Source organism: Ochotona princeps, chromosome 4, assembly GCF_030435755.1.
Source record: "Ochotona princeps isolate mOchPri1 chromosome 4, mOchPri1.hap1, whole genome shotgun sequence".
Classification (NCBI taxonomy): Eukaryota; Metazoa; Chordata; class Mammalia; order Lagomorpha; family Ochotonidae; genus Ochotona; species Ochotona princeps.
In genome coordinates this window covers 13,300,045-13,326,385 of record NC_080835.1, presented here as the reverse complement: position 1 = coordinate 13,326,385, position 26,341 = coordinate 13,300,045, and the positions used below count along the sequence as shown (strand labels likewise).

The 26,341-nt window shown below is 41.3% G+C and overlaps 3 protein-coding genes across 3 annotated transcripts; 1 reads left to right on the top strand and 2 right to left on the bottom strand.

Moving 5' to 3' along the window:
* Nucleotides 1–9,901: 9,901 nt before the first annotated feature.
* On the bottom strand, nt 9,902–11,685 carry LOC131479976 (olfactory receptor 5W2-like). Its single transcript, XM_058662258.1, has 2 exons — nt 11,646–11,685; nt 9,902–10,836 (listed from the first exon to the last, which is right to left on the bottom strand). Exons 1-2 carry the CDS (start codon nt 11,683–11,685, stop codon nt 9,902–9,904), a joined length of 975 nt encoding a protein of 324 aa, XP_058518241.1.
* A 1,816-nt stretch (nt 11,686–13,501) lies between these two features.
* On the top strand, nt 13,502–14,261 carry LOC101516504 (phosphatidylinositol N-acetylglucosaminyltransferase subunit A-like). Its single transcript, XM_058662444.1, has one exon. The coding sequence runs from the start codon at nt 13,556–13,558 to the stop codon at nt 14,231–14,233; it is 678 nt and encodes a 225-aa protein (XP_058518427.1). The 5' UTR covers nt 13,502–13,555; the 3' UTR covers nt 14,234–14,261.
* Nucleotides 14,262–23,566: 9,305 nt separating this feature from the next.
* On the bottom strand, nt 23,567–24,508 carry LOC101516261 (olfactory receptor 10AG1-like). Its single transcript, XM_012927103.2, has one exon. It carries the CDS (start codon nt 24,506–24,508, stop codon nt 23,567–23,569), a length of 942 nt encoding a protein of 313 aa, XP_012782557.1.
* Nucleotides 24,509–26,341: the final 1,833 nt, after the last annotated feature.

Here is a 26,341-nt window from a genome sequence, read left to right as displayed (position 1 = left end):
CATCTATTTTCTTCAATGGGTTCCAGAAGTCCCTGCTGCCCTGGCGTCAGTCCCCACCTCTGGCATCGATCCAGTCCCAATCTACCCACTCATCGCCGCATCAGACACCTTTACTTCAACCCATGAAAAAATTGCACCAGATGTTGGACCAGTGTAATCCCAACAGTTGGACCTCCCAGGACCACAGGCTAACTCTCAAAATTCACAAAGAGTTGGCCAGCCATGAACTGCGACACAAAGTGGAGCAGCAGCTCCAAAAGAGGCTCACACAGCCCTTGTGTGGGTCTCCCCACAAGACGAAGCAAATGCCAGCACAGGACCCAGTTCCTGGAACAAGTCAGGCAAAGGCTAAGCCCCAGTCCCCTTGGGCCTCCGTTCTAGGACTGCAAAGCAAGAACATGCAAACAATGCCACACCTGCACCCTCCAAGGCTGCACCTTGAGAAGGACTCGGGCAAGGCCCCAGGCTACTGCCTGGCTGGAGTCCTAGGTGATCCACCCAAGGATTCCCAGAGCCCCTTGGCAAAGGCCCAAGGGCAAAACACTAGCACACCATCAGCAGGTGACTTGATGACCTCAACAAACAACCTAGTCAGGAACCTGAACATGCACTTTGAGAAGAAATTAGAGGACATAAAGGCAGGCAGGGGCCTGGGGTCTGTGCTCAGTCAGGACAGACTGGGAACCTTCCTTGTTCCAGCCATCCCTGAAGACTCTACAACCGGAAGCCCAGTGGGCTTAAGTAATGGGGAGTCCTGTGACGTGCCCCCCATGATATTTCTGATCAATTCAGAAAGTCAGAAAACACTAGAAGAGCACATAAGAAAGCTTCGTGTGAAACATCGATGGAGCCTCCCCTTCAGGGTTCTTGCGCCCATTAATCTGCTGAAGGGAAAAAAAACAATAACTTCTCCACTTCTGCCTCCCTTCCACCCCTTGAATGCCACCTGCATCTCTGAGAGATACTCTGAATCTGAGCTCACAATTTCCCTGGGAGAAGCTAATGGGGAAGCGCCAGTGGAGACGATGAAGGCAAAAGAAGCAGTGCTCACCCGGAGGGGTCTTCTCCCTGTCCCCTGGACTGTGCACAAGAAGACCTACAGTACCCTGAAGATGATTCCACCCAGGGCCGTCTGTGGACTCTCTCAGACCCCAGGCAGCAGCCAGACACAAGAGGACAGTGGGACCCTGGCCTCAGCAAACACCTGCCCTAGCCCATTTATCATGGAGCTTTATGAAGCCTCTCAATCTGTGCAGTCTGGCGAGAGCAGACAGGTGGCACAGGTAGGGGAGGACAAGTCCTCTCCACAGGAAGTCACCACGGGACTGAGTTCAATCACCACCTCCCAAAACTCCTTAGTAACCAAACAGAGCCTCTCTAGCAGTCCTGCAGGACCCCAGGAAGGAGAGGCAGACCTGAAGGCCCAGGTTATGCACAGGCAGGACCTCCCAGTACAGGAGGAGTCGGAGGACTTGGCATTGGGCACCGTCCTGCAAGACCTTGCCACTGACCATCACCTCCAAGACTGTGCCCCCGAGCCTTCCTCAACTATGGACATCTTGCCTTTTCAGGCCACTGAGGCCAGATGTGGGAGCCTATCAAGCACCAACTCAGCCTCACACATTGTAACTGAGACTTTGTCCGGGCCAGAGTGCAGCCCAGAGCCACAGGAGCCGAGGAGGATCCTGAACATGAGGCCCCCCTGGGAGAGTGAGCTCAGGATGCGCCCCACTGACAGGTGGGATGTATGCAGAAGAAGCCCATTACGAGGGCAGGAAGGCAAATCAGTAGTTCAGAAAGCTGCCCATGTCCCTGGGCTGTGCCACCCTGTCCAGGACATACTAAGAAGAACATCGCTGCTCCAGCCCAACCCAAAATTGTCACCCCCATGCAACGATTTGGGGAGCATGATAAAAAACTTTTTTAAAAAAATAACAAAAGTTAAGAAAGACAAATCTACTCCCAAAACAACCTGTGGGTGCAACAAGGTGTCAGCCACAAACACTCAGGTGACCCAAGAGGACAAAATGCTGCGTCACAATATGTGTGCCTGCCACCACAAGGGAGCTCCCTTCTCCCCGAGGAAAAAGCCAAGGACAACTACAGTTAACTGCATCGCCAAACCGCCCGCAGATGCCCTGGCCAGCCACAGCTGCACTCTCAGCAACAGGCAGGCTGTGCCACCCAAGGAGCCTTTGTGCCCAGTGAGACCCTGCCACCACCAACTCAAGGAAGCAGGTGCCTTAGGACACAATGTCCACTGCCCCAGGCACTACCGTCACCTGGCAACGGCCAGACAGGACTTTTTCCTGCAATCTGCTGCTTCCAACACCTGCGGAGGTCAGCAGAACACAAGATTTTTCTAGGAAACAATCCAAAAGATACACACTGCTATTTTTATGTTTGTTTTTTTATTTCTTTATTTTTGAAGTTCAATCCCCTCTGCCTTCCAATTTTTATGCGTCTAAACACTTCAGTTATTAATTTATTTTTGGAGTTAAAACATTTTTATTGGTGTTTCTCTTTAAATATTCACACAATTCATTTTTTCTTCGGGGCAAGAAGATTTAAATCTCTCCTATTTTCTTTTTAAATGTTGTAAAATTCCAATTATTTATTTACTTACTATTTATGTAGCAAAAAAATCTGTTCCTTAAATTTTTAAAAATGTCCTTACAACTTCATGATGAATTTATGTCTTTATTCATTTTGAAGTTGAAACCTGTTTTAACTTTATTTTCTGTGCATTTATTTATTTATTTATTTATTTATTTATCTATCTATTTTGGGAGCTAAAATGCTTTTCATACAATTTTTTGTTTAAGCAACTTCGTTATCTATTTATTTTTGTAGTTATAAATCTTTTTCTGCTTTTCATTAATTCCAGTCCTTTATTTATGTATTTGTTTATTTATATATTTATGCATTTATTTATTCTTTAGCCATAACCCTGTCTTTACTTTTTAGCACCCATAAAATGAAGTTATTTATACATTTATTTACTCATTTATTTTTGGAACCCAAACATTTATTTCTCCATATATTTCAGTTATTTATTATTTATTTATTTATTTACTTATTATTTTTGGAGGTAAAACCTCTCTTATTTAATTTTCATAAATGTGGAAGCAATTTCATCATTTGTTTATTTTTTCAGATAGAAATCTTTATTTTATTCGCTTTTCATTCAATTCAGTTATTTATTTATTTATTTAGCCCTAACCCTCAACTTTCTTTTGTAGGATCCATAAAATGAAGTTATTTACACATTTATTTAGTCAGTTACTTTTTTAGTCCAAACCCTTCTGTTTTATTTGAGCTTTTTTAGAATATCCATATTTATTTATTTATTTATTTATTTATTTATTTATTTATTTATTTATAGAGTTAAACTCACTTTCATTTACTTTTTAAAACTTTATATAATTTGTTTATTTACATGACTCCTTTCCCCTTTTTTTCTTATGATTTATTTTAATACATTTAATTTACCCCTGGAGCTGTGGTTTCTGTGTTTCTGTCTGTGCCGTGCTGGGGTATTGGGAAGCGGTCAGCATTTTCTCTTGCTGGGTGCAGCGTCTAGAAAGGCTGGGACGTGCATGAAAGCTGGACTGGGATTGCACACTCACCCTTTCCCAGGTCCCTTGCCGCACCTTAGGTTTTCACAATTTGGGATGCTTGGGTTGAGCAAATAAAGAGTCCGCTCCAAAGGACCCAAGCCGGTCTTTGGTCCCACAGCCTAGAACTTCTTTTATGACTGTAGCAAGGGGTTGCAGGACCAGCTTAGGGCTAAATGGCTTCACACACCATCCAGTGGGCGGGGAGGTTGTATGCACTGCCCCTGAGTGCAGAGGTGGGAGAAATCTTGCTCTCATGGGGTCTGTCAGCAGGGAGCAAAGAGCCATGCATCTTCCCAAGGAAGCATGGAGAGGGGCCCAACTGCTCCCCCATCAGACCTCTGGGAGGAGGGCAGTGCAGGACCTGCAGGCCTACCCAGAGAGTACATCTTTTCTGGATGCTACAACCCAGGAGCCTCCTAGCTGGGCCCAGAAATGAGAGAGGAGCTGGGACCCAAGAGGGGTTGGGACGTGGAGCAGAGCCACTGGTGGTCCTAGAGGGTGATGCCCAGGTTGGGACCATGGGCCCGGAGCCTGCTGGGTCCTCTGAGCATCCAGCAAGACAGGCAAGGGAAGGGGTGGAGCTGGGTGAGAAGCACATGCCTCCTTCAGGAAGTGCGCCACAGTCGGTGATGGGGAACATGAACAGCCCCGTGCAGAGGCAGCAAGTGTCTGTGCTCTCTGCCCTGTCCATTCTGCCACCTGTGACAATGCAGCAAGGTCAGGAATGACCCGGGGCACTCAACGCCACACCCTACTCCCAAGTGTCCTGACTTAGTATCCCTGAAGGATGTGTGACAGGACCCTGCACCCAGACAGCATCCTCTCAGAGACGTCGCCCTGCCCACTACTGCCTCAGTGACACACTGAGCTGACCTACCAAACGTTTTGAACAGATTTCTAGGCACCACAATCAATGCTGTGACATTTTTCTTCCCATCATTCTAACCTGGATTACTGTGCTACTACTTGACTTATTTAGCTTTAATTTCCAAGACATGAAAACTCAATTGAACCGAGGGACAGTCTGTCTTGCATTCTGCCTCCACTCACTACACACACATTTACTACTTGCCAGGCTTCATCGATTAAACTTGAGCTCAATTTGGTTTCCACCCTTCTACTGCCCCCTTCCCATAGCCATGGCCCTTCTACAACATTCTTCACTCAAGTTCAACCGCACATGTATTAGTGCATTTACATCCTTCATGAGCTAGTTTGTAGAAGAGGTCAGTTAACTGCACAGCCTCATTTCTTCTTCAGGATTCCTGTTTTGGAAGAGGATGTGCAAACTGGGCTCCCAAAACTCCCATCCTGATGGGAAGACTGATTCCTCCTCAGTCCAGCCAGTAGATTGATGCCTGAATTGAGCTACACAGCCAGGTCTGCCTCCTGAAGATCCATTTCCACAGCTTGGCTTCTTCCGCTTCCCTGGGAGTTGGGGGCCTTGAGTGTTCTGGCAATCCCCAGCCTTTTCAGCTGTCCACAAAGTTGATCTTGAGCTGGCCCACGTCAGGAGGATTTGGGGCAGGCCTCAAGCAATACAGCTCCTGCAGGAATATTTCAACAGGTTGAGAGGCCAAAAAGTTCTCAGAGAGATGACAGCAAGGCTGGAAGGGCAGAGGGGAGGAAGAGGGAGAAGGGGAGTACGGGGTCTTGGAAGGGATGGCAAGGGATTTATGGAGCAGCTGGAGGGGCTGGTGCACTGCAATACACTTTATACTTACAATGGCATGTGTTTAACTCACAAACACAGGCTTACCACTATGTTAGGTAGAGAATCAACAATGAGTAGAAACATTTTAAAAAGTCTGACTTTGTAAACAACAATCAAATCTCAAAATGGAATATCATCCAAAAACCGGCCTCTATGGAAGATTCTACAACAAATAGGCAAGAGACCTCCAGCCATGATTGGGAGAGGGCAGTGGCATGGACCCCTTTGCAGGAGACGCACAGAGGCAGGCAGGATATGCCAGGGAGGGTACCCCGAGCCCTTGGGCCACCACTGCCAGGGCTGCAGTCTAGGAACACAACATGTCACCATGCTCAACCCAAGGACCCCATTCCTGCTGGGCTGAGTGCGGCCACCAGGCAGCAGCACAGAGGCAGCCTTCTTGGGGCAGGGCTCATGCCCTTGGGACTCCCCAGGGCAATGGCAGGAGTCCTGTGCAGGGCTCCCAACGGCCACAGTGGGCAAAGGGCTGGTCATGGGAAGCGGCCCCAAAGCCCTTCCCTGGGGCCCAGGAGGTTCACCTTGGCCACCACCTGCTGAAGGCCTCTAAACAGCAAACTACCCACCAGCCACACAGCAGTACCTGAGCTGCACCATGAGGTGCTGGACGCTCGGGGAAGAAGACATCTTCAGCCATCTCTTTCTGGATGGCTCCGACTGCATTCTGCTTGTTTATCAAAATGAAGAGCGCCAAGGCTGCAGCCTGCTCGAAGGCAAGCTGGCAGGCGAGGTGTGAACAAAGCTGCCTGCAGCTCTTCCTCAGTTCGCAGGAGCATGCAGAAGGAAGTGGCGGGAACACTGTCCATGCAGGAGGCGGTGCAGCTGGTCTAGCCACAGCAGCTGCTCCACCCAGTGCAGCACCAGCAGAGGCGCCTTCTCCCCCCAGCCCATGCCCCGGGTGCCTCAGCTCGGGGTGGTCGTGCCCTGGAGCACAGGGCATGCATGGAGACAGTGGCACCTTGCTTCACCCTGCCGCACCAGGCCGCTGCCACCATAGTCTCCGTGTCCTTTGGCACCTGTTTGGCCACGATGGCCACAGGCGGCAGCGGGCAGCGCAGCTGAGAGGGTGCCTTCTGGGAGACACCCTGGCGTGCGCCGCCGCTGGACTGTCCTACCTGAGGAACTGAGGCACTGAGGCGGCACTGGGCGGCAAGGGGCAGGGCTGTGGAACATCCAGGGGTTGTGGGCTGGGCTGCAGCCGGCGAGGGACCAGGGTTTCACAGGAGGCGTGTGCATTGGCGCAGGCATATCGAGACAGGCCCAGGTGCCACAGCTCTGGGCTGGAGGAGGCGGCACTGTGTGTGGGCTCACTTTAAAACGCACGAGTGTTTTCAAAACAAGGCTGTTTCGTTTTGAAATCAATGGCATCACTCCATAATTTATTACAACAATCATATGGAGTAATCTAACAAGCTCCTTGGAAATTTTCTAACTTGGGACCTGGTGCGGTGGCCTAGTCGCTACAATCCTTGCTTTGCGTGACCCAGAATCTCATGTGACAGTTCATATCCTGGCAGCCAACCTTCCCATCCAGCTTCCTGCTCGTGGCCTGGGAAAGAAGTCAAGAACGGCCCAAGGCCTTGGGATCCTGTGTTTGCATGGGAGACCCATAAAAAGCTCCTGGCTCCTGGCATGGGATCACCTCAGCTTCTTTCTTCTTGGACACTTGGGGAGTGAATCCGTGGACGGAAGATCTTCCTCCGTGTCTCTCCTGCTCTCTCTATATGATTTTCCAATAAAAATAAGTAAATCTTAAAAAAAGAAAATTTTCTAAATTGAACATTAGGCAATGTAGATGTTTACTACTGTGACATACTTATCAAAGAGTATCAGTGTTATGCATCTTAAAGTCATAAACTACCATTTTAAAATGATTTACAGCATCAAAAAAGACTACCAAGACATCAATTACTCTTCATTTTGTAGCTTCTAATGGAAAGACATTCATCAAAATCCTAAAATGAATTCATGTAGTCCTTGACTTCTGACCTTGGGAACATGCCAGGCAGTCCCTCCTGCAGTTGAACCTCTGGGATGACCAGCTGTTGCAACATGAGTCTCCAGGAGGCAGATCTGTGACATGAGCCAGAGAACAGCAGAGTCTGCTTTGCGTGCATTCACAGTAGCTCTTTGAGACATTCTGCCAAGCCCTATCTAATCATGTTTATGCAAGGCACAAATTCAGTCCTGATCATTAGCACAGAAAGAAAAATACAAGATTTGCTTGGTGTAGAGAAGTGTGTTCATTTGACTAAATTGAAAGACCTGAATATAGTTAACACTGGAGTACAAAGGTGTTACACTGTGGAGGACCATTGCGTTGTAGAATTCCAGGGTGTAGAGACAATAAAAAATCAAACCCCAATGAATTTAGACATACTGGCTAAAAGCTTTTTGTGTTGGTTGTATTCTAATTCTCCCACACGGGTGCAGGGTCCCAAAGCATTGGGCTGTCCTCGACTGCTTTCCCAGGCCACTAGCAGGGAGCTGGATGGGAAGTGGGCCGCAGGGTTTAGAACTGGTGCCCATGTGGGATCCTGGCATGTTCAAGGAGAGGACTTTAGCCACTAGGCCTCTGTACTGAGCCTTGGGTTATTGATTTTTAAGGAAAATTCTTAGAGAAAAATACATACTTACAGCCTTTATCTAAGCTTTGATGTACATATATGCATTGCATAGCCTCCATTCATGATAAATAAATCTATATCCACCAAGATACTGAATATTAATTTAAAATTTTATTACTAATTTAACATTTATTTATGATGAAAAATATCCAATCTATCTTCTAATTTATTTTCACAATCAACTATTCAGTAAGTTAGTATTGAATGCAATTACACTGCAGTGAAATGGAATCCAGAGGTTTTTATTCCAGTCTAGCCATAACCAGGTAGTTATTGATCAACCAGTCCTCAAACGCTCCCTTTCCTGCCTCTCCATGTCACTCACATAATGACTCTGCATATTATCTGCCATGTGAATGACAGGATTTCATTGCTCTTTTTTTTATTTCATTGCTTTGAAGATGTGGTATTATTTGACCCTATGTATAGGCCACAATTTTTTTTATTCACCACTGGATAAGAGTTAGGTTGTTTCCATTTTTAGCTATTGTGAACAGTGCTTAATCAATCATTGGAGTCTGATTTCTGAGTGAGATATTGATTTGTCTGATGAGTATATGTCATATATAGTAGTATTGATGGATCATTTTGTGTTCATTTATTTATATTGGAAAACCAGATCATTTTTTTTATTAATTATTTTGCATTATTTGACAGTTTCATAGGCTCTGGGAATCCCCCCCACGCCCCTCCCCCCTGGTGGCTTCCTCCACCTTGATGCAGTATTACAGTTCAAATTCAATCAAGATTCTTTCCTTGCAAACGTATACCAAGTATAGAGACCAGCTACTTGTTGTCCAGGTGGGTTGAACAGTTCTTGGGGAGACCATTTCTGGTCTGAAGTTAGAGCTGGTAGAATATCATCCCATTCAATTAAGAGTCTCAATATAACATCAACAGCAGTTTGCAACATTATGGAATTGACATGGTTGTGAGTAACCAGTATGTTACAAAAAAAAAAAAAGCAAGTTCTTAACCACAACCTATTATTAGCTCATTGACATTTCAGTTTTAGTTTTATATACAGGACCGACTGCTATATACCTTAAAATGGCTATAAGGTACCATTCAGCTGTCTCGTGTCTATTTCATTTTAGTATTTAGCCATTTGTTGTGTCATACAAACTAAAAAAACCTAAAATAAATAGACAAACAACAAAAAGTAGAGCCTGGAATCTGACAGGAAAGAGCTGGCGTGGATTGGCTCACGCCTCGCTGGGTGGGACACAAAGACTAGTCACTCCTCACCATGGTGTTGGGGATTTCCCTGCACCCCCCCCAAAAAAAATGTTCTTCACCTTAATTGTCGACAAATGTCTTGTTAGAGTTACAAGCCAGTCTAGATCTAGTCTAAAATCTGCCAAGATCAGCAAAATTATACTTCAACCAGATCAGATTTACAGAGAGGAGAGAGAGAAAGAAAGGTGTATCGTTTGCTTGGTTGACTGGCCAAATGGCAGCAAACAACTTATCGCCCTGTTTTATTTTAAGTACTTTAAATCTCTTAGAAATAATGGATTATTTTCGTTATTCAATCTGAGCCATTCAGGAAATATATAACAATGATTAAAATTATTCAGTTTCATTCTGAGAATGTCATAAGGTACAAAACAACAAAGGTATTCCACCATGCAATTGTTGATTACTGAATTTAACTATAATGAAAGTAATGACAGTGAAAAAATTTGGCATCGTTGGTAGTTAGGATAGTTAGGAATATCTTCCATATTGAATGCTCCTAACACCAAAGAGTTGTGCTTCAGCATGATATGCTTCAGAAATGCAATATTTAATAACCATGTCTAGTGAATTTTCACCTTATTAAATTGCTTGTTATAATATAACTTATTTTTTTCTCCAGCATGCAGTATAAATTCCACAAACGAATAGCTATGAATATGTATGTGTATTGACATAAATTTTTAAGAGCAGATTTTATATTTTAGTTTTACTAAAGCTTCTTTCACATCCTTGTTCCGAAGGCTGTAAATCAGAGGGTTCAGCATGGGGATCACTAGGGTGTAAAACACTGAGGTCATCTTGTCTTGATCTAGAGAGTAGGAAGAACTTGGTCTGAAGTACATGAAGAGCATAGTTCCCTGGAAAATGGCAACTGCAGTTAAGTGGGAGGTGCAGGTGGAGAAAGCTTTGAACCTACCTTCAGCAGAGGGCATCTTTAAGACTGATAAGATGATGTAACAGTAAGAGACAAGAACTCCTGAGATAGTACTCAGTTCAATGAATCCAAACACTGTGAAGATCACCAACTCATTAACCTGAGTATCTGAGCATGATAGCAACAGCAGAGGAGGGACGTCACAGAAGAAGTGATTGATCTCATTAGAGCCACAGAAACACAAGCGGAATGTCAATGTTGTGTGTACCAATGCATCTGTCACTCCCACCAGATAAACCCCAACCATGAGCAGGGAACACACCTTGCTGGACATGTTGACTGTGTAGAGCAAGGGGTTGCTAATGGCCTGGTACCTATCAAAGGCCATCACCGCCAGCAGCAGACACTCAGAGTCTGCAAAGATACAGAAGATCAGGAACTGCAGAGCACAGCCATAGAAGGGAATTGACTTGTCTGTAGCAAATATGTCCATGAGCATCTTGGGTCCAACTGCAGTGGAGTAGCAGAGGTCACAGAATGAGAGGTGACTGAGGAAAAAGTACATTGGGGTGTGCAGCCTGGAATCCAGTCTGATTACAGTGATCAGTCCGAGATTTGCCAGAAGGTTAGTGAGATAAACAAGCACAAATGTGGTAAATAAAATCACTTTGATCTCCAGATTATTGATAATTCCCAAAAAAATAAATTGAGACTGGGAGCAATTCTGATGCATTCTTCTTTCTTCTCATGTAAACCTGAGAGAAATTGCTGAAGACATAATTATGAATGGTTAGTCCTTCTCAGCATCCGTAATATATCTGAACAGGCATATTGATGTGTCTCCTTATTCTGATTTAATCCTAAAATTATCAATCATGCTACAAAAGCCATTTTAATCTTTGACTATGATGAAAAATACTTCTCAGTTAAGGATTTTTTATGTATTCCTGCATGTCATTCATGAGATACATAATATTTCAGTTATTGCCTACTCTAGGTAAAACAAACTATTTGAAATCTCATTTCATCTCCAAAATAATACGGAATACATAGATGTTAGAAGATGAGGATATAGCTTATAGGGATAAACTTTTTCTATGCTTTCCAAATATCATTAAAGACATTGCAGTGGTTATATTTGCTGTGTAAAACCATGATTAACTCAGTTTTATTTTGTGCTAGCTTCAGAATTAGAGTTTTCCAAAAATTAAAGAAAGAAGGCATGCAGAAATTCAGAGATGGATAAAATTGGAGCTTATCTTCTTTGAAGTTTATTCATAAAAAACAAAAATTCTGTTTTCTTGATACATTAAAAATTAAAAATTAAAAAGAAATATATATCATATCACGAATTGTTAAAAAGCACTAATTACTGATCTTGGCCTGTGTTTCCTCAGTAGTTAATGAGACATAAAATATTTATTACTGACACATTAATTTTGTTCCAATACTCAATACTTAATTGTTTTAATGTTTGGGATAAGGTTTTTTATTGTAGAGAGATGCTAATGAAAGGGAATTTAAAATGTGTACACTTATGGTTCACTGACTTTTAACAGAATTGAATTCTTTGTCTTGTGGTCTGTTCATCTTCATAGGTGTATAATGTGTTTGTATGCATGTATGTCTTCTTGTTGGTGCATAGAATTGGAACATACAGGATTTTTTTTTAATGTTAGTATGGTATGTGGCTCACCTGAAACTGAATGTGTATCTACTAGTATTTGTAATTTGATGAATCAGGTATGTCTCTAAATGGATAAATCCCTTAAATTCATATATTATTCATGTTCTATTAATTCTGAAGGAAAATATTTTTGATGCCTTAGGTTGGAGAATTTATTAAACTGAATAATTTCAACTAAATGATTCATTTAGAAATGTCTCATCTTTTCTAAAAGCTAATTTTTTTCTAGTGTTATATTTTTGAATCTGAAAATTGAGGAACCTACCTGGTCAGGCAGTTCTTGTATCTGAACACCAGATGGACAGCATTTTATTCTCCAGGTAGCGTGTGGGGCTTCATTCTCTGCCTCCCTTAGGCTTTGGTGTGATTAATCATGCTTCTGGCTCTGCATTTTCCCAGTGTATTTACTAACAACACTTGCAAGGTTTTGAGTTTCAATTGTTACAGCTGACAAATTGATCCCTGGTTGGAGGAAAACTGGGAATTAGTTCACGCTACTGAGTGTGCAATTCTGTCTGAATCCTCCTCCCATCACAGTCTGAATCTAATGAAGCTCAGCTCTGCCAGAATTTTCAACTTCTTTCATACTACTTCTTTTTGAAGTTTCTTCCTGTTTTAAAATTTTCTCCATCATCTTATGTTAATACTTACACACGTTTATTTTATTTTTGCTAAAAGGTTTTTATGTCACATGAGTCACATGTTAAGAGCAAATACATGAATTTTTAGTATATTTATGAAGCTGGACAACTGTCACCACTAATTCCCTAACATTTGCCATCACTCCAACAAGAACACTCCGAGCTAGTAGTACTATCTGTGTCCGAGGACAGCATATGTAAAGAGGTTCACCTTATATGTAATTCTTTTCCAGGTTTCTTTTACAAGAAACAGTAATTTTTAAAGTGCATCTATGTAACATGTATTAGAATATGTCTTTTTAATATTGACCATTTAATTTTGTCTATACAGTATATTATGATTTTCCTTTTATCAAAGTTCAGGTAGTTTAGTCTTGGCCCATATTTCACTGAATTGATGATTATATAGTTTCCCTACACTTTGCACACTCTTTAGCTTCCATCTGCTGACTTACATCTCCATTGCCCTGTTACAGCCGGGAATGGGCCAGCAGAAGCTAGGAACCCAGAACTCGGTGTGAGTCTAACACTTGGGTGAATGAACTCCACGTTACTTACACCGTCACCTGTTGCCTCTCTGTGCGTTGATGGGCAGCTGAGTGGGAGCTGAGCAAGGCCTCAGAGGAGGACACTGTTAGGGAACAAAGTACCTCAAGGAGCATCTGAGCCTATGTTCACACATTGTCCATAAGTGGCATCTTCTTAGTCATTTCTTTTTTTTTTTCATTTAGAAAAAAATTATGGTATAGTTCCATAGGCTCAGGGAGTCTCCCCGTCCCATCCTCCCCTCTCCCTCCACTGATTTCCACTATATTATTACAGTGTTACAGTCTTTGAAAAACAGTCACAGTCCATCATTCTATTTAAGTGTTTGCTGATTTTATAGGTATAGACAATGATAGAAAGTCCAACATTCTATTGTCAAGATGTATTTGGGGGTGGGACTCCAGCGGCAGCCGCGGGAGGTCGGACACCGGCAGCCATGGGACTTGGCGGTGATAGAGGACGTATATCCTACAGGGTGCTCTCAGAACTGATGCCTACTCCATCTGAGCATGGCCTGTCGAGGGAGAGGGACGGGTTTGCTTAGTGGCATAATACCTTAACTCAGAAATATCCTGATTTGCATTTCATGATCGGAGGAGAGGGGCCAAAGAGAATTATTTTGGAGGAAGTACGGGAAAGATACCAGCTACATAACAGGGTGCATCTTTTGGGAGCTTTAGATCACAAGGACGTTAGAAACGTCTTAGTGCAAGGACATATTTTTCTGAATACCTCTCTCACGGAAGCATTCTGCATGGCGATTGTGGAAGCAGCCAGTTGCGGTTTACAGGTTGTGAGTACCAGGGTTGGTGGAATCCCTGAGGTCCTTCCTGAAGATCTCATTATTTTATGTGAGCCTTCAGTAAAATCTTTGTATGATGGATTAGAAAAAGCTATTCTCCAATTCAAGTCAGGGTTACTGCGAGCTCCAGAAGAGATCCACAACCTAGTAAAGACGTTCTACGCCTGGAGGGATGTTGCAGAGAGAACTGAAAGGGTTTATGACCAGGTGGCTGGGGAAGCTGTGTTGCCCATCATCAAACGGCTGGACAGGCTCATCTCTTGCTGCACCCCAGTAACAGGCTACATTTTGGCCTTATTGGCTGTGTTCAGCCTTCTCTTCCTCATTCTCCTGAGATGGATAACTCCAGATTCCATCATTGATGTTGCAGTAGATGCCACGGGGCCAAAGAGCTCGTGGACTCTGCAGCATCCTCGCAGAGCAAAACTGGATGAGGATGATGGCAAGTCTGAAACCAGGTAGAAGAGAACCAGCGCTGTAAAGATCTGAAAGTTTTATAATCTGAAAGTTTTATAATAGTTCAAAGAAGATTATATTGAAAATGACCTTGTTTTTTTTTTTTTAAGTTAAGTTAGTAAGTTATGCTACCTCTCTATCATTCAATGTTTTGAGGAAAGATAGAAACTTATGCAATTCCTGAGTGAACAAACTCCTTGTACTTACTTACAATTTAGGAGAGAAGATTTAAGCCACTCAAGTATGAAATTTTTCAGATTACTGAAATCCTTCTAGCAGAAATGTTTTAACATTATATTTTGAGAGCTTTGGGTGCTGAAGGGCCAAACGTTTTCTGGGCACTTTTTGGCCAGTTTTTAATGTCAGACCATTAATCAACACTCACCAAATGTTTCCAAGTTTTCTTTTGGAAAGTACAACAGCTGCATGAACTATTTTAAATCATATTCACAGATATTTGTTATTAACTTTTTAAATCATGCTCTTGCACATCCGTTGGGTCTACTCAGTAAGTGTTGCGTGCATGTAAATAGCAGGGTTCTGGAGTAACACAGTCTCTTAGCTACCAGCGTGTTCTGAGCACCTGCTATGTATAGCATGTCAAACTAGGCACTTCCGCCATGAAGGACCAGGGGTACATCTGTTCTTTATCATTCAAATGGCTTCCTTCATCGTGTCACAGTTGACATGATATGATAAAATACTCAACATGCCAAAAAGGCTTATGCTAATTTAATGCCAAGACAAAAAACACCGCCAGCATACTCCAAGTACTTTATCCCACTGTATTCTCCTACTGGGATCTTCATCTTCCCGTTACTTTGCGAGGATCCTTTTTGCTTTTTAAATACTAGGGGCCGATATCACTGTTGATAGTACAGAGAAACTTTCCACATTTTCAGTGCATAATTTAGTCCTCTGTGAATGCCTTCGTGTTTCCTGACTAGAATGTACGAGGTGTGCCGTCTCTAAACTAGCTGCTACCTTGTCCTTTTGATATGTCACTACCCTTCACTGATATCTAACAAGCATTGTCAGTGTGCAAAAGGCTTTACTCCTCACTGTGGTATTTATAGCAAACTGACTCTGAAAACATCAGGAACACGGTCCCTGTTTGGGTGCTGGTGTTATCTAGTCCTTTCCCAGAGCCCTGGGGTTCTAACCCCAGCTTATCCATATGGTGTGTAGTAGTAATTCTTCCGACTCTCTAAGTCTGTGTGAGAGTGACTGTGAATATTGCAAGGCGCTGGGGCGCACTGGAGCAAAGCTGTCAGTATTGACTCTATAGGATTTTCTAAAGAGACGTCACTCACAAAGCTTCTTTGGAAAAAGCATCAATATGCCTATTAGCCGGTTGCCACTGTTACAAAAAAAAATGTGTTTTGTTCATACTAAAACGCAAATTTCTCTTAATTTGTGATGAAACAAGAAGAAAATCTGGTCGTCTAACTCTTTCAACATGCCCCTCCCCTCATTCTTTTGATATTTAATTAAGGCCATCTGGATTTTTTGCCACTTAGATAAATTCAGACATTCTTTATTTTTTTTTTTTTAAGATTCCAGCTTCTGACTGCTGTCTAGTTACACAGACACCTCTGCTTTCGAATTTATTGTAAACATGCTTTCTCTCCAGGTATCAAAATCTCTATTGATCTGCTTTGTGCAGAATTAATTACTAAAGTCAGCAGTAATAATACACCATTATATTCCACATTTTCAGTGGTCTAGCATGAGGTATGCTTACACCTGCTCTCTTATTCTGCATTTAAAATGTTGACCTGTGTTGGTGTCTCCTCTGAATTCATATTGGGAAGAAATCATCTTCATTCATGTTTTTGCCAGAATTCCTTACTTTGTAGTTATTCTCTCAGAATCTGCTGATAATTTCTAACTACCTACATCTGTTGCCAACATTACTTTCAATATCAAAGATGAGGAAAATAATTCTCAAAATGTGTGTGCTTAATTTTCATGTGACAAAAATGCATGCTAAGTTTCAGTGCATGGGGTAGTAGACCAGGCTTCCACCTGAGGCACCTGCATCCCATATGAGTGCTGGTTTTGCATTCCAGCTGTTCTGCTTCTGATCCAGTTTCTTCGTTAGGGCCTGAAAAAGCAAGGAGGATGACTCAAGTTGCATTGCACCCATGTGGAAAACTTGGAAGAAGCTCCTGACTCCTCATTCCTAGCTTCAGATCAGCCTACTTCTAGCCACTGCAACTATGTGGGGAGTAAACCAGCTGATGGAAGATCTCACTCTATCTCATTGTGTCTCTCCTTCTGTAACTCTGTGTTTGCAATAAATAAAATATATGTATTTTTAAAACTGCATGTACATCACTTTCTTCATATTTCATCGCTTTGATGTATCTCAGGGCAACATAGGAGACTCTTAGAAGTCTATTCAAAATGCACAGAATCTACAGGTAACTTTGTATTTAATATTAAAATACTATAGCAAAAATATATTAAAATACTAAATATAATATTCCTGCCACACCAGCAAAGCAAGAATACTTACCTTCAGCTCTGTGTTTTCATCAAGTTAGTAGAGTTCCTACCTAGTTTAATAATAAATAAAATAAATAAAGCACAATTAATAAAATGTTACAGAATGGATGAGAAGTAACATCCAGTGGTACCAAAGATAAAAGGACCACTTCAAGACGTAATATGCTAAAAACAAGATATGTAGAATTAATAAATGACTTCAGAAGTGACAGGGATATAAAGTGAACATTAAAGAATACACTGAACTTACACACATATAGAAGCAAATGAAAATTCAGAAATATTGTAATGAAAAATAAAGAAGAGATATTAATGATATTAGAATGAGTACAACAAAATGTGTACTCTACATGCTAAATAACAAAACTTTTTGGAGAGACGTAAATGAGTAAATAGACAAAACACTGCAGATTCAATGTTATGGAGAATTTAGCCTGTCCAAATTTCAAAGGAAATCCTGTGAAATCTAATTTGAAAAAGAGTTGAGTGCTGCAAAATATTCACTCCATAACTTTAAGATTTATAGAAACATAGTATTCACTATATTGTAGTACCAACACCAAAAACACAAAACATAAAGAGATCTCTTTATTCCTAACTGGAACACAAAAATGTAACAGCATTTAAATGAAGATACTAGGCAGGGGTGTTATTAAAGGAGGGTATGTTCAAATGTCCCTTGTGAAGGCAAGAACTGATGCGATGTCCCACATACTCCAATGCGCTTGGAGAATAAATCAAAATGTGATTTTATAAACATTTTATGTCTCATTATTTTTAATAATTTGATATTTAATTTAAATCATTACCTTGATATTTAGCTTAATACATTTAAATAGCATGTATTTGATGTCCAGATATTAATACATTCAATGTTCAGGAACAAGTACAATTCAAACTTAAAGGAAGCCAAGATGCATGAGTATCATTTTTGGTCGTCACATCCAGAAACATGTATCACTACTGGGAATCCTAAACTAAGAATGTGTTGTCAATAAAATCAGATGGCTATTTAGATAATGTCTGTCTCAATATTATTAAGCTACATTACATGATTTGGCAATGGAAAACATATATATATTATTTGAAATTACAAGCTAATTTCTGAGGAAGCTTTTTGAATTAACAGTCTAGAAAGAACAAGGACACGTAGGAGTAAATGCTAAGATCTCAACAAAACTTGGCAAAAGTGGATGGGACACTGTTTACTGACATAAAAGCTATTACTTCCTTTGACTATAATGGAAGATTTGTCTCTGTACCATTAAGTTAGCTGAAATGAGCAAGGAGAAAAATATGACATTTAAAACAAACACTAAAATCTTTGCATAGATTACAGGAAAGTAATTCTAATTGGTGATATGGGTTTCAATTCCCAGGTAACTGATGCTATACAATTGCAATTTCTTCAAATTGGATCTGTGATGATTCTCTGGCTGAATCTGAATATAAAGTCAAATGAAGTGGTAACTCCAGACATCACCGTACCTGAGAATAGAAACAGTTCATTTTTAAGTATTTTATAATTTTTCAATCTTAAGTGGATTTTTATTTGGAACTTACAATAATCTTGGCATTTAGGAAAAGATTGTATTGTCAGTATTTCAGTAACTTTGAACCTAGTGATAATTAGTTCCATGACCTGATCACTATCATGACAAACAAAATAAAATAACAATCAATTATCCAGATTCCTGGAGCCACAATCCTACACCGACACTTGATTCCTACGATACCAGATAAAAGTGTCAAAATTCAGGAAATTACTTAGTTCATTAGTCTTACAGTATATTAAAGTCTCAAAAGTTGTAGCTTAAAATCTGGATTTTTGTGTGCTTAATTATCATGCAATTAACCATTTTATTTGTGAGAAAACATTGTTATTATGTTAATGATTCTACATGGCTTCCAGGTCCTTTTGATGAATGAGGGCCTTAATACCTGAGTAAGAAGGAATTTTCTTATCAGGAAAGTATGAATTAGGCTCAGAGGGAATTTCAACATATATTGGGGCTGGACATCATGGGTCTCATGTAGAGGACCAGAAATCCAGCAGATGATTGATATTTGCTATGGAAATGTTAGAGATCAAAGCCCTATGGGCTCTGCCTGGAGTAAAATGACAGGAAAACAACTACAGTGGTATAAAGTGATTGACACAATAAAGACCCACATAAGTTCATCAGATTCTTTTATCTGGCATGGAGGAGTAATGGCTGTCCCTTCTTATGTTCCAGGATATCCCAATCAAAGTCGCATATGGAAATGGGTAAACACATTATGCTCTATGAAAACATGGATTGGGTATGTGTCACACAGTGCTAGTGAGTTTTCAGCATCATTCAAAATAAACTCCACAGTGCATACTCAGGTATGTGCAAGACTGTCCTTTGTACTACTTAAAGGAACTATAAAATGGAACAAAACCATGGGATTTCTGCATGTGTTAGTTGTGCCTTGTTTGCCTGCATTAATAACTCTATTCCTGCCAGTTTTCCTCTTGAGTCCATCTACACTTTTACAGGTCATGTAGGTGTGTGGATTCCTGTCTGACTGGTAAGGACTTGGGAAGAATCTCCCTCCCCCCTAATGTTGCACACCCTTATTACAGAACTGAAAAGAAGAACAAAATTGGAGTGTTGATAACCGCCATTCTGGGAATCATTGCAATCACTTGCCATGGCAGCAGCAGCAGGACTCGCCTTACATCAACAAGTTCAAAGGGTGCATTGTGTACAACAGGAGCCAAAGGACTCAGTACATTTATGGGTGACTCATGACTCTCGTGTGCTGAGCTTGCAGCTCTTGAACCTGTCACTGGATGATCAGTTGCAATCTATCACAAAACTATTATCCCTTAAGTGCGATTGGAATTTTACTTCAGTTTGTATAACACCTGTCCCCTGGAATAAAATTCTTTTTCTTTGTGATACAGTTAAGTGTCATTTTAAAAAGTCATGGCAATGTCACTGCTGATATTGGATATTTACAGGCTTCAATTTCTGAAACTTTTGATAAACAATTAAGAGAAATTTCAGGAGCTCATTTACTGGAAAGCATTGCTAGTGGTGCTTCGGCCTTGGATCCCTTTAATAGAGTTAGTTCTTGTTTCCTTATGTTGTCTTTGCCTTGTTTGGAGGTGGGTCATGCAAATCCAAACCATAACTCATCATCAAAATGCAGTCAATGTAATCATGCTTCAAAATATAAAAACAAGGGGAAATGAAGGAGCTGAGTGCATCAGTGCACAGGGAGCTAGTCATAAGCCAGGAACACTTTGACTCATGTCTAACCTTGGAACACCAAGTGTCAGACCAAACTCCACAGTGCTATCTCTCCATAGTGCTTCCCTCTTATTAAAAATAACAGAAGTGAGTGTCCCTGGCCTCAATACTATCAACTATTATGTTTTCCTTGAGTTGTAAATAACAGACCAAAGCATATCAAGACACTGTGTTAATGTCTTCTCTCTTTCTGTTTTTTTCTTTTTAGTTTTGCTAACATAAGAATAATCATTTAAAGAATTGCTAGCTTCACACAAGATAAGAATTAAAGAAAACCTTTGTGTGATATATGAGTTCTTTTGGAGTATAAAAGTCTCTGTATTCTCAGATAAAGTACATCATCCTGAAAGTGAAGAATATGAAAATCATTTCTCCATTGAGCTTCTTCTTGTCTGTTTGATTAACCTTGACTCCCAACCCTACCAGTTTCATTGCTGGTCTGAGGTCTTGCCTGTGCTTGTGGTTCCTGCATGCTGCTTTTTCATGGTCCATTTCATCTTGGCATTCACTGGCTCTGCCCAGACAACCCCCAGTCCCAGCTTATGTTGAGGGGTACTGTAGCCAATCACCCTGGCCATCCCAACAGTCCCAACCTTAATGTGAAATGGTGGATATTCCATCTCAACCTGGCCTGGCCTGAACCCCATCCTCTCACGCCTGATGGTAGATGTTTTTAGATTGACCTAGCTTGGCCTGCCCCAATACCTCACCCACATGTATAAGGATGGGCACATTAGCCCAACCTGGCCTGAACTACATCAGCCTCAGTTCTCATGCTCACCAGCAAGGGCAAAATCTTAAAAGGGAAGTTCCCCAAGCTCTGCTAGCAGACCAGTTCCCAGTCATGGATCTTACACACTGGTGGGTGTTTGGCTAAGCCTGATTTGGTTCACCTCCAAGTCCCATCTTCACAAGCAGGTACAGAGGTTTTTCCAGACATGCCCATATTCTTTCTGGCTCTCATTTGTGGGTGCTATAGCCTACCCTTGCTTTGTCCACACTCAGACCCGGCTCTCATGTGGATCAATGGATGCCACAATTTCGCTCATCTTGTCCCACACCCACTCAAGTTCCATGAATGCCAGTGGATGCTGGAACTTAGCCCAGTTTGGCACATCCCCAGACATAGCCTGCAAACATGCTGATGAATGTTGTAGCCATATCCAGCCTGATCTGGCCCGAATCCTAGCTCATGTTCTCAACAGAAGGAACTAAAGCCCAGCAGAGGATCCCCTTAGCTCCACTACCATGCTGCTCCCAGATGCAGACCTTGCCAGTAGTTGCTGTAACCCAGTCATCCATGGTTTAACCTCTGTCTTGTCCCTTGCCATTGGATGCTGCAGCCATGCCAGGCCTGGCTCATCCCAAGTTCCAACTCTTACTGGTGGGGGTTACAGCCTAGCCCTGCTCAGCCTGCCCCTGTTCATGATTCTTATACAAACTAGTGGTTGTGATCGCCTACCCTGACATGACCTGTACCCCTTCCTACCTCCTGCATGCCAGTGTGCTATAGTTTGGCCTGATCTGTCCTGGTCTACCTCCCCAAGCTAGACTACACACCTGCAGACCAATGGAGCATCCTTCTCTGGTGGGACCCACACCCAGTTCCAACTCTCTCACTGATGCAAGTTACAGTGCAGTAAGAGAGTTCCCCAAGTGCCCCCACCAGGTCCTCTTCCAGTCCCAATCTCAAGCATGTTAGTGGGTGCTAAACACTTAATAAGTTTAGTCTTCCCCTCAGTCTCAGCTTTTGTGTGTGTGCTGGTGGATTTTGTAACCCGGTCTGCACAACATCCAAATCTTGAGCACACCTGTAGAGTAGCCTGAACCAGTGTGGCCTGATAACAACCAAATTTCACATTCATGTCGGTGAGTTCTGTGGTTATGCCTAGGTTGGCTTGTCACCACACCCAGGAAAGTCCTCTAGTTTCCCTGCTCCACATCACTGGGTCTCAGATCCTTTCTTACCTGCAAGTGTAGTAGCTTGGTTGGTGTGAGTGCCTCAGAAGTCATTCCTCTTGCGTACCATTCTCCTTCAGCAGATGACCCTCTTACAGATCTCCAGACTCCCTTCCTTGATTAATCCACCACCCCCATGCCAGTGAACATCAGGCTCCCCAAGCCTGCTTATGTGGCCTGCTGGCCTGCTGCCCTGCTAGGCTTACCTGTGTACCACGACATGTCAGTCCTCACACCCCATTTGCTGGCATGTTGGTTTCTACCACAATGTTGCCATCTGTTTCACACATATCTTTAGAAGAAATACAACAGGCAACTATCCTGGCACATTAGTATAGTTAACACAAATTTAGAATTAACCAGGGCCAGAATGTCCAAAATGGATTAACTTCTTTTCTCTAAATATTGTAACACTAGTTTTGCACAAGACAACCTTGACATTTGTTTATACCTTGGGAAATTACTTCTTTTTAAATATCAATCCAGGGAATAAACCTTATCTCTTAGAAATTCATTCCTTTTATATATAAATGATTTATTATGTGACTATGGTGTATTAAAAATTAATGTGCTTACTTGTGTCAATATGAAAGAAAATATCTTGCATTTGTTTACTTTATTAGAGAAACAATAGATTTATTTTAATGATCAACATTTTTATTTCAACATCCACATTAAACATGGCTATTTGCTTTGTTTATTAGAGCAATGACAGACTTATTTCAATGCACAAAATTTTTAGGAACTGAATTTAAAAAAAACAGAATACTATTTCAACACTTATCTAGAATATACACTTACAGTAACATTTTAATTTGTGTGGCTATATATGATGTACAAGGTATATACAAAATACCTATGTTGGTACAACAGATACATAGTTCCTTGAAAACATGTTCCTCTTTTTTAAATTTTTGTTTCTCTATTATTATCTCCTGAAAATGCATTTTAGAAAAGTAACAACTTGCTCCTGGTAGTAAAAGCATGTCTGACTGTCTTTCTTTTTCCAAAGTCTATTATATATGTACATATTCTAATAAAAGTTGTAAAGCCATGCCTGAAAGTTATGAAATATTTAATCTTACAAACGAATCCTAAACAATGCTCAATGCTATTGGTGTCAGCAACATTTATAAAACTACATTCCAGAATATGATGATCATTTCTCTAAGAAGTAACTTCTCTGAATATCCATTGCTAGAACAATGTTGCTTATAGGTATATTTTAAAACTGGTTGTCATAAATCAGTGAAATGAATTCTGTGATTTCTATGGAATTCTGTAATTTCTAGGGAATTTCACAATGAAATATGTACAATCATTGAATCTGTTATATTAGCCTTAGCCTTATCAATGATTGTTAGATTGGGTATTGCACAGGATTATCAATGGAGTATTTTGATATTTGTTGATAAGCATCACACATGTAACTTCAATAGACGTCACTAAAGCTTACAATTCAGTTTTTTTGTACGTCATTACTACTGTGGAGACAGACTGGAGTCAGAGTTCTCCAGAAATTGTATTGCAGATGCAATTAAAAAAATTCCTGAAAGAAGATAGCCTCTAAGTTTAGTACAGTAAGTTACTTACCTAGTAACCTCCCCAAAGCGGTTGTGACATCCTTGTTCCTTAGAGTATATATCATGGGGTTAAACATGGGAGTCAGAATTGTATAGAACAGAGCAAGCACTTTGTCAGTTCCTGCTGAGTGAGTGCTGTTGGGTCTTAAATAAGTAACCATGGCTGATCCAAAGAATAACATCACCACTGTGAGATGAGATGAACAGGTGGAGAAAGCTTTGGCTCGACTTGTGGCTGATGGCAACTTACAAACTGTAGAGATGATTTTAATGTAGGAAGTGAGGATTAGCACAAATGGAACCGAGACCAACACCACTGCGGCTAAGTAGACCATCATCTCATTCACAAAGATTTCCCCACAAGCCAGCCTGAGGACTGGGGGGATGTCACAGCAGAAGTGGTTGATTTGGTTGGAACCACAAAAGGGCAGAGAGAAAATCTGGAGTGTCTGCCCCATCTGGACAGGGACCCCGCTGATCCAGCAAGCAGCCACCAGCTGGGAGCACACTTTGTGGTTCATGATGACAGGATAGTGCAGAGGGTTACAAATGGCCACATAACGATCATAGGCCATTGCAGCCAGCAGGAAGCACTCAGTAGCCCCAAATGTAAGGAAACAGAACATTTGGGAAGCACAGGCAAATAAAGAGATTGCCCTTTGCTGGGTTCCAAGATTCATGAGCATCCTGGGGAGTATAACTGAAACGTAACAGATTTCTAAGGAGGAAAAATTGGCAAGGAAAAAGTACATGGGGATGTGAAGAGTAGAGTCCACTTTTGTTAGCAGTATTATGATTCCGTTGCCCAACAGGATAACCATATAGATGAGTAAGAAGACACCAAAAAGAAACCATCGGAGATGTGGAACATCACAGAAGCCCAAGAGAACAAATTCCACCCACTCAGTGACATTTTCTTCCTGTGACTTTTGCTGGAGCTTCATCTGTAGAAACATGAAAAACAAGCACGGACTGCTGTTCTCTGGACATATCTGAGCACTCACATCAAGCCTTATGATGGCTGCAGTTTTCACTATTCTCAGAATGTTATCACGTAACTGCTTCACATGTTCCTTCTTTGAAGCCAGTGATGTACCACTACACACACTCCCTGAAATTTCTCTCCGTCCTGCTGTCTGCCAACATTCATGATAAGCCAAACTGATGCTGAGCTTTGACCCATCACAGACACAGTGACAATCAGCACTCAAGATCCATACAGAACATTTCCACATGACTCAGATTCCCTTCAGTTTCATTCTGTTTCAACTCTTCTTTCCTCCCATCATCACTTCATTTGATCACTACTGTCTTGACTGTACAGATCACACCTCTAATTGATTTTAATCAGTGACAGACTGCGTTATGGCATGTAACAAAAAGAAGTCTATTTTGGTAGGATACTTCTTGAGAAATAGGAAGGGTTTTATTTGGGAAAGGTAGTCACATGGGGACATGGAGTTGGAATTAAAAAATAGTGACCTAGGGGAAACAGCTTAAGACAGGAGAGTATAAAATCAGTGTAGGTAACTGGGGAGATGGGCAAAGGTACGGGGCTGTCAGGTTATATTTTTTTGGCTCTGTGCCCTAGGACAATCTCTGCTCTTCATGTTATTATCCAGATCCAACATGTGTTTTGCCCCTGTACTCAATGCTTATTGCCCCTCTGTACAGTGCTCAGATGATTGGGTCTCTCCTACATTCCTTGGCATTGCTTTAATTGGGCTGTATCATTCTTTTAGTTTTTAGGTTTTCTAAAAATTTTGTATGCAGAGAACAAATCTGAAATTTTATATTTTAAAAGCGACTACTTTGGTCTATCCTGCCTCCCTCTCATGCTGTATCCAAGGCATCTCAGCTCTGTTCTTCGCTAGTCCCAGTACTGACTTGCTTCTCCATCTGATGATCTGGACTTTGTGCATCAGACCCTGTTTGTACTGACTGTGGGACACAGCCCTGCAGAGCTGGACCGGAACTGAGGCAGGGATCCACTGCTACTGCATGCAGCACTTCATGCAAACTGCTCTGGCTTCCACACTACAGTTTGTTCAGCTACAGCATAGCGTGATAGTGATACCAGTATTTGTGGTCATTAGGTGAATTAATTATCTTAAAATGAATTAAATAAGTTGAGAATTCCTGATGCTTATAAATTTCTACATGAATACTGTTATTCTTGTTATCATAAATTGAATGTTTATTCTAAATTTACTTGCAGTTTTCAACATGAATATTTTCCTACATATCTTCTATTTTAAATTACATATATAATGAATGTAATGTGTGAGCACATAGTGAAATCAATAGACCGTTATAAAATTTCCAAACTTTCAGTATGAAATACCCATGAATTCCTTGCCATATTTTTGTTATATTATTTCTCTGTGAACAAGACACTGTTCACTAATGGAGCTGCCATTGGATATACTCTTTTTAATGACTTCTCTCTCTAACAATGGCTAATCTTAGAGGTAGGAACAGTTGACTCTTTTTGTTGAGAATAACATAGAGGCTAGATAATCATTGTACATCTTTTAAGGTGGCTCAGTGATTGATATGGAAATGAAGCTAATACAAGAGCCACTACTCTACATTTTAAAATACATTTTAATTATGTTAAAAAGTACATTTAGTAAAGGAAAGAGAGACTGTTTCCATCAGCTTGTTCACTTCCCCGATTTCAGCAGTAAAATTATTCTTGCCCCCAAAAGCTGGAAACCAATCCAGATCTCTATGTAAGTGCTCCATGTCCAAAATCATGAGCTGCCTCACAAAGT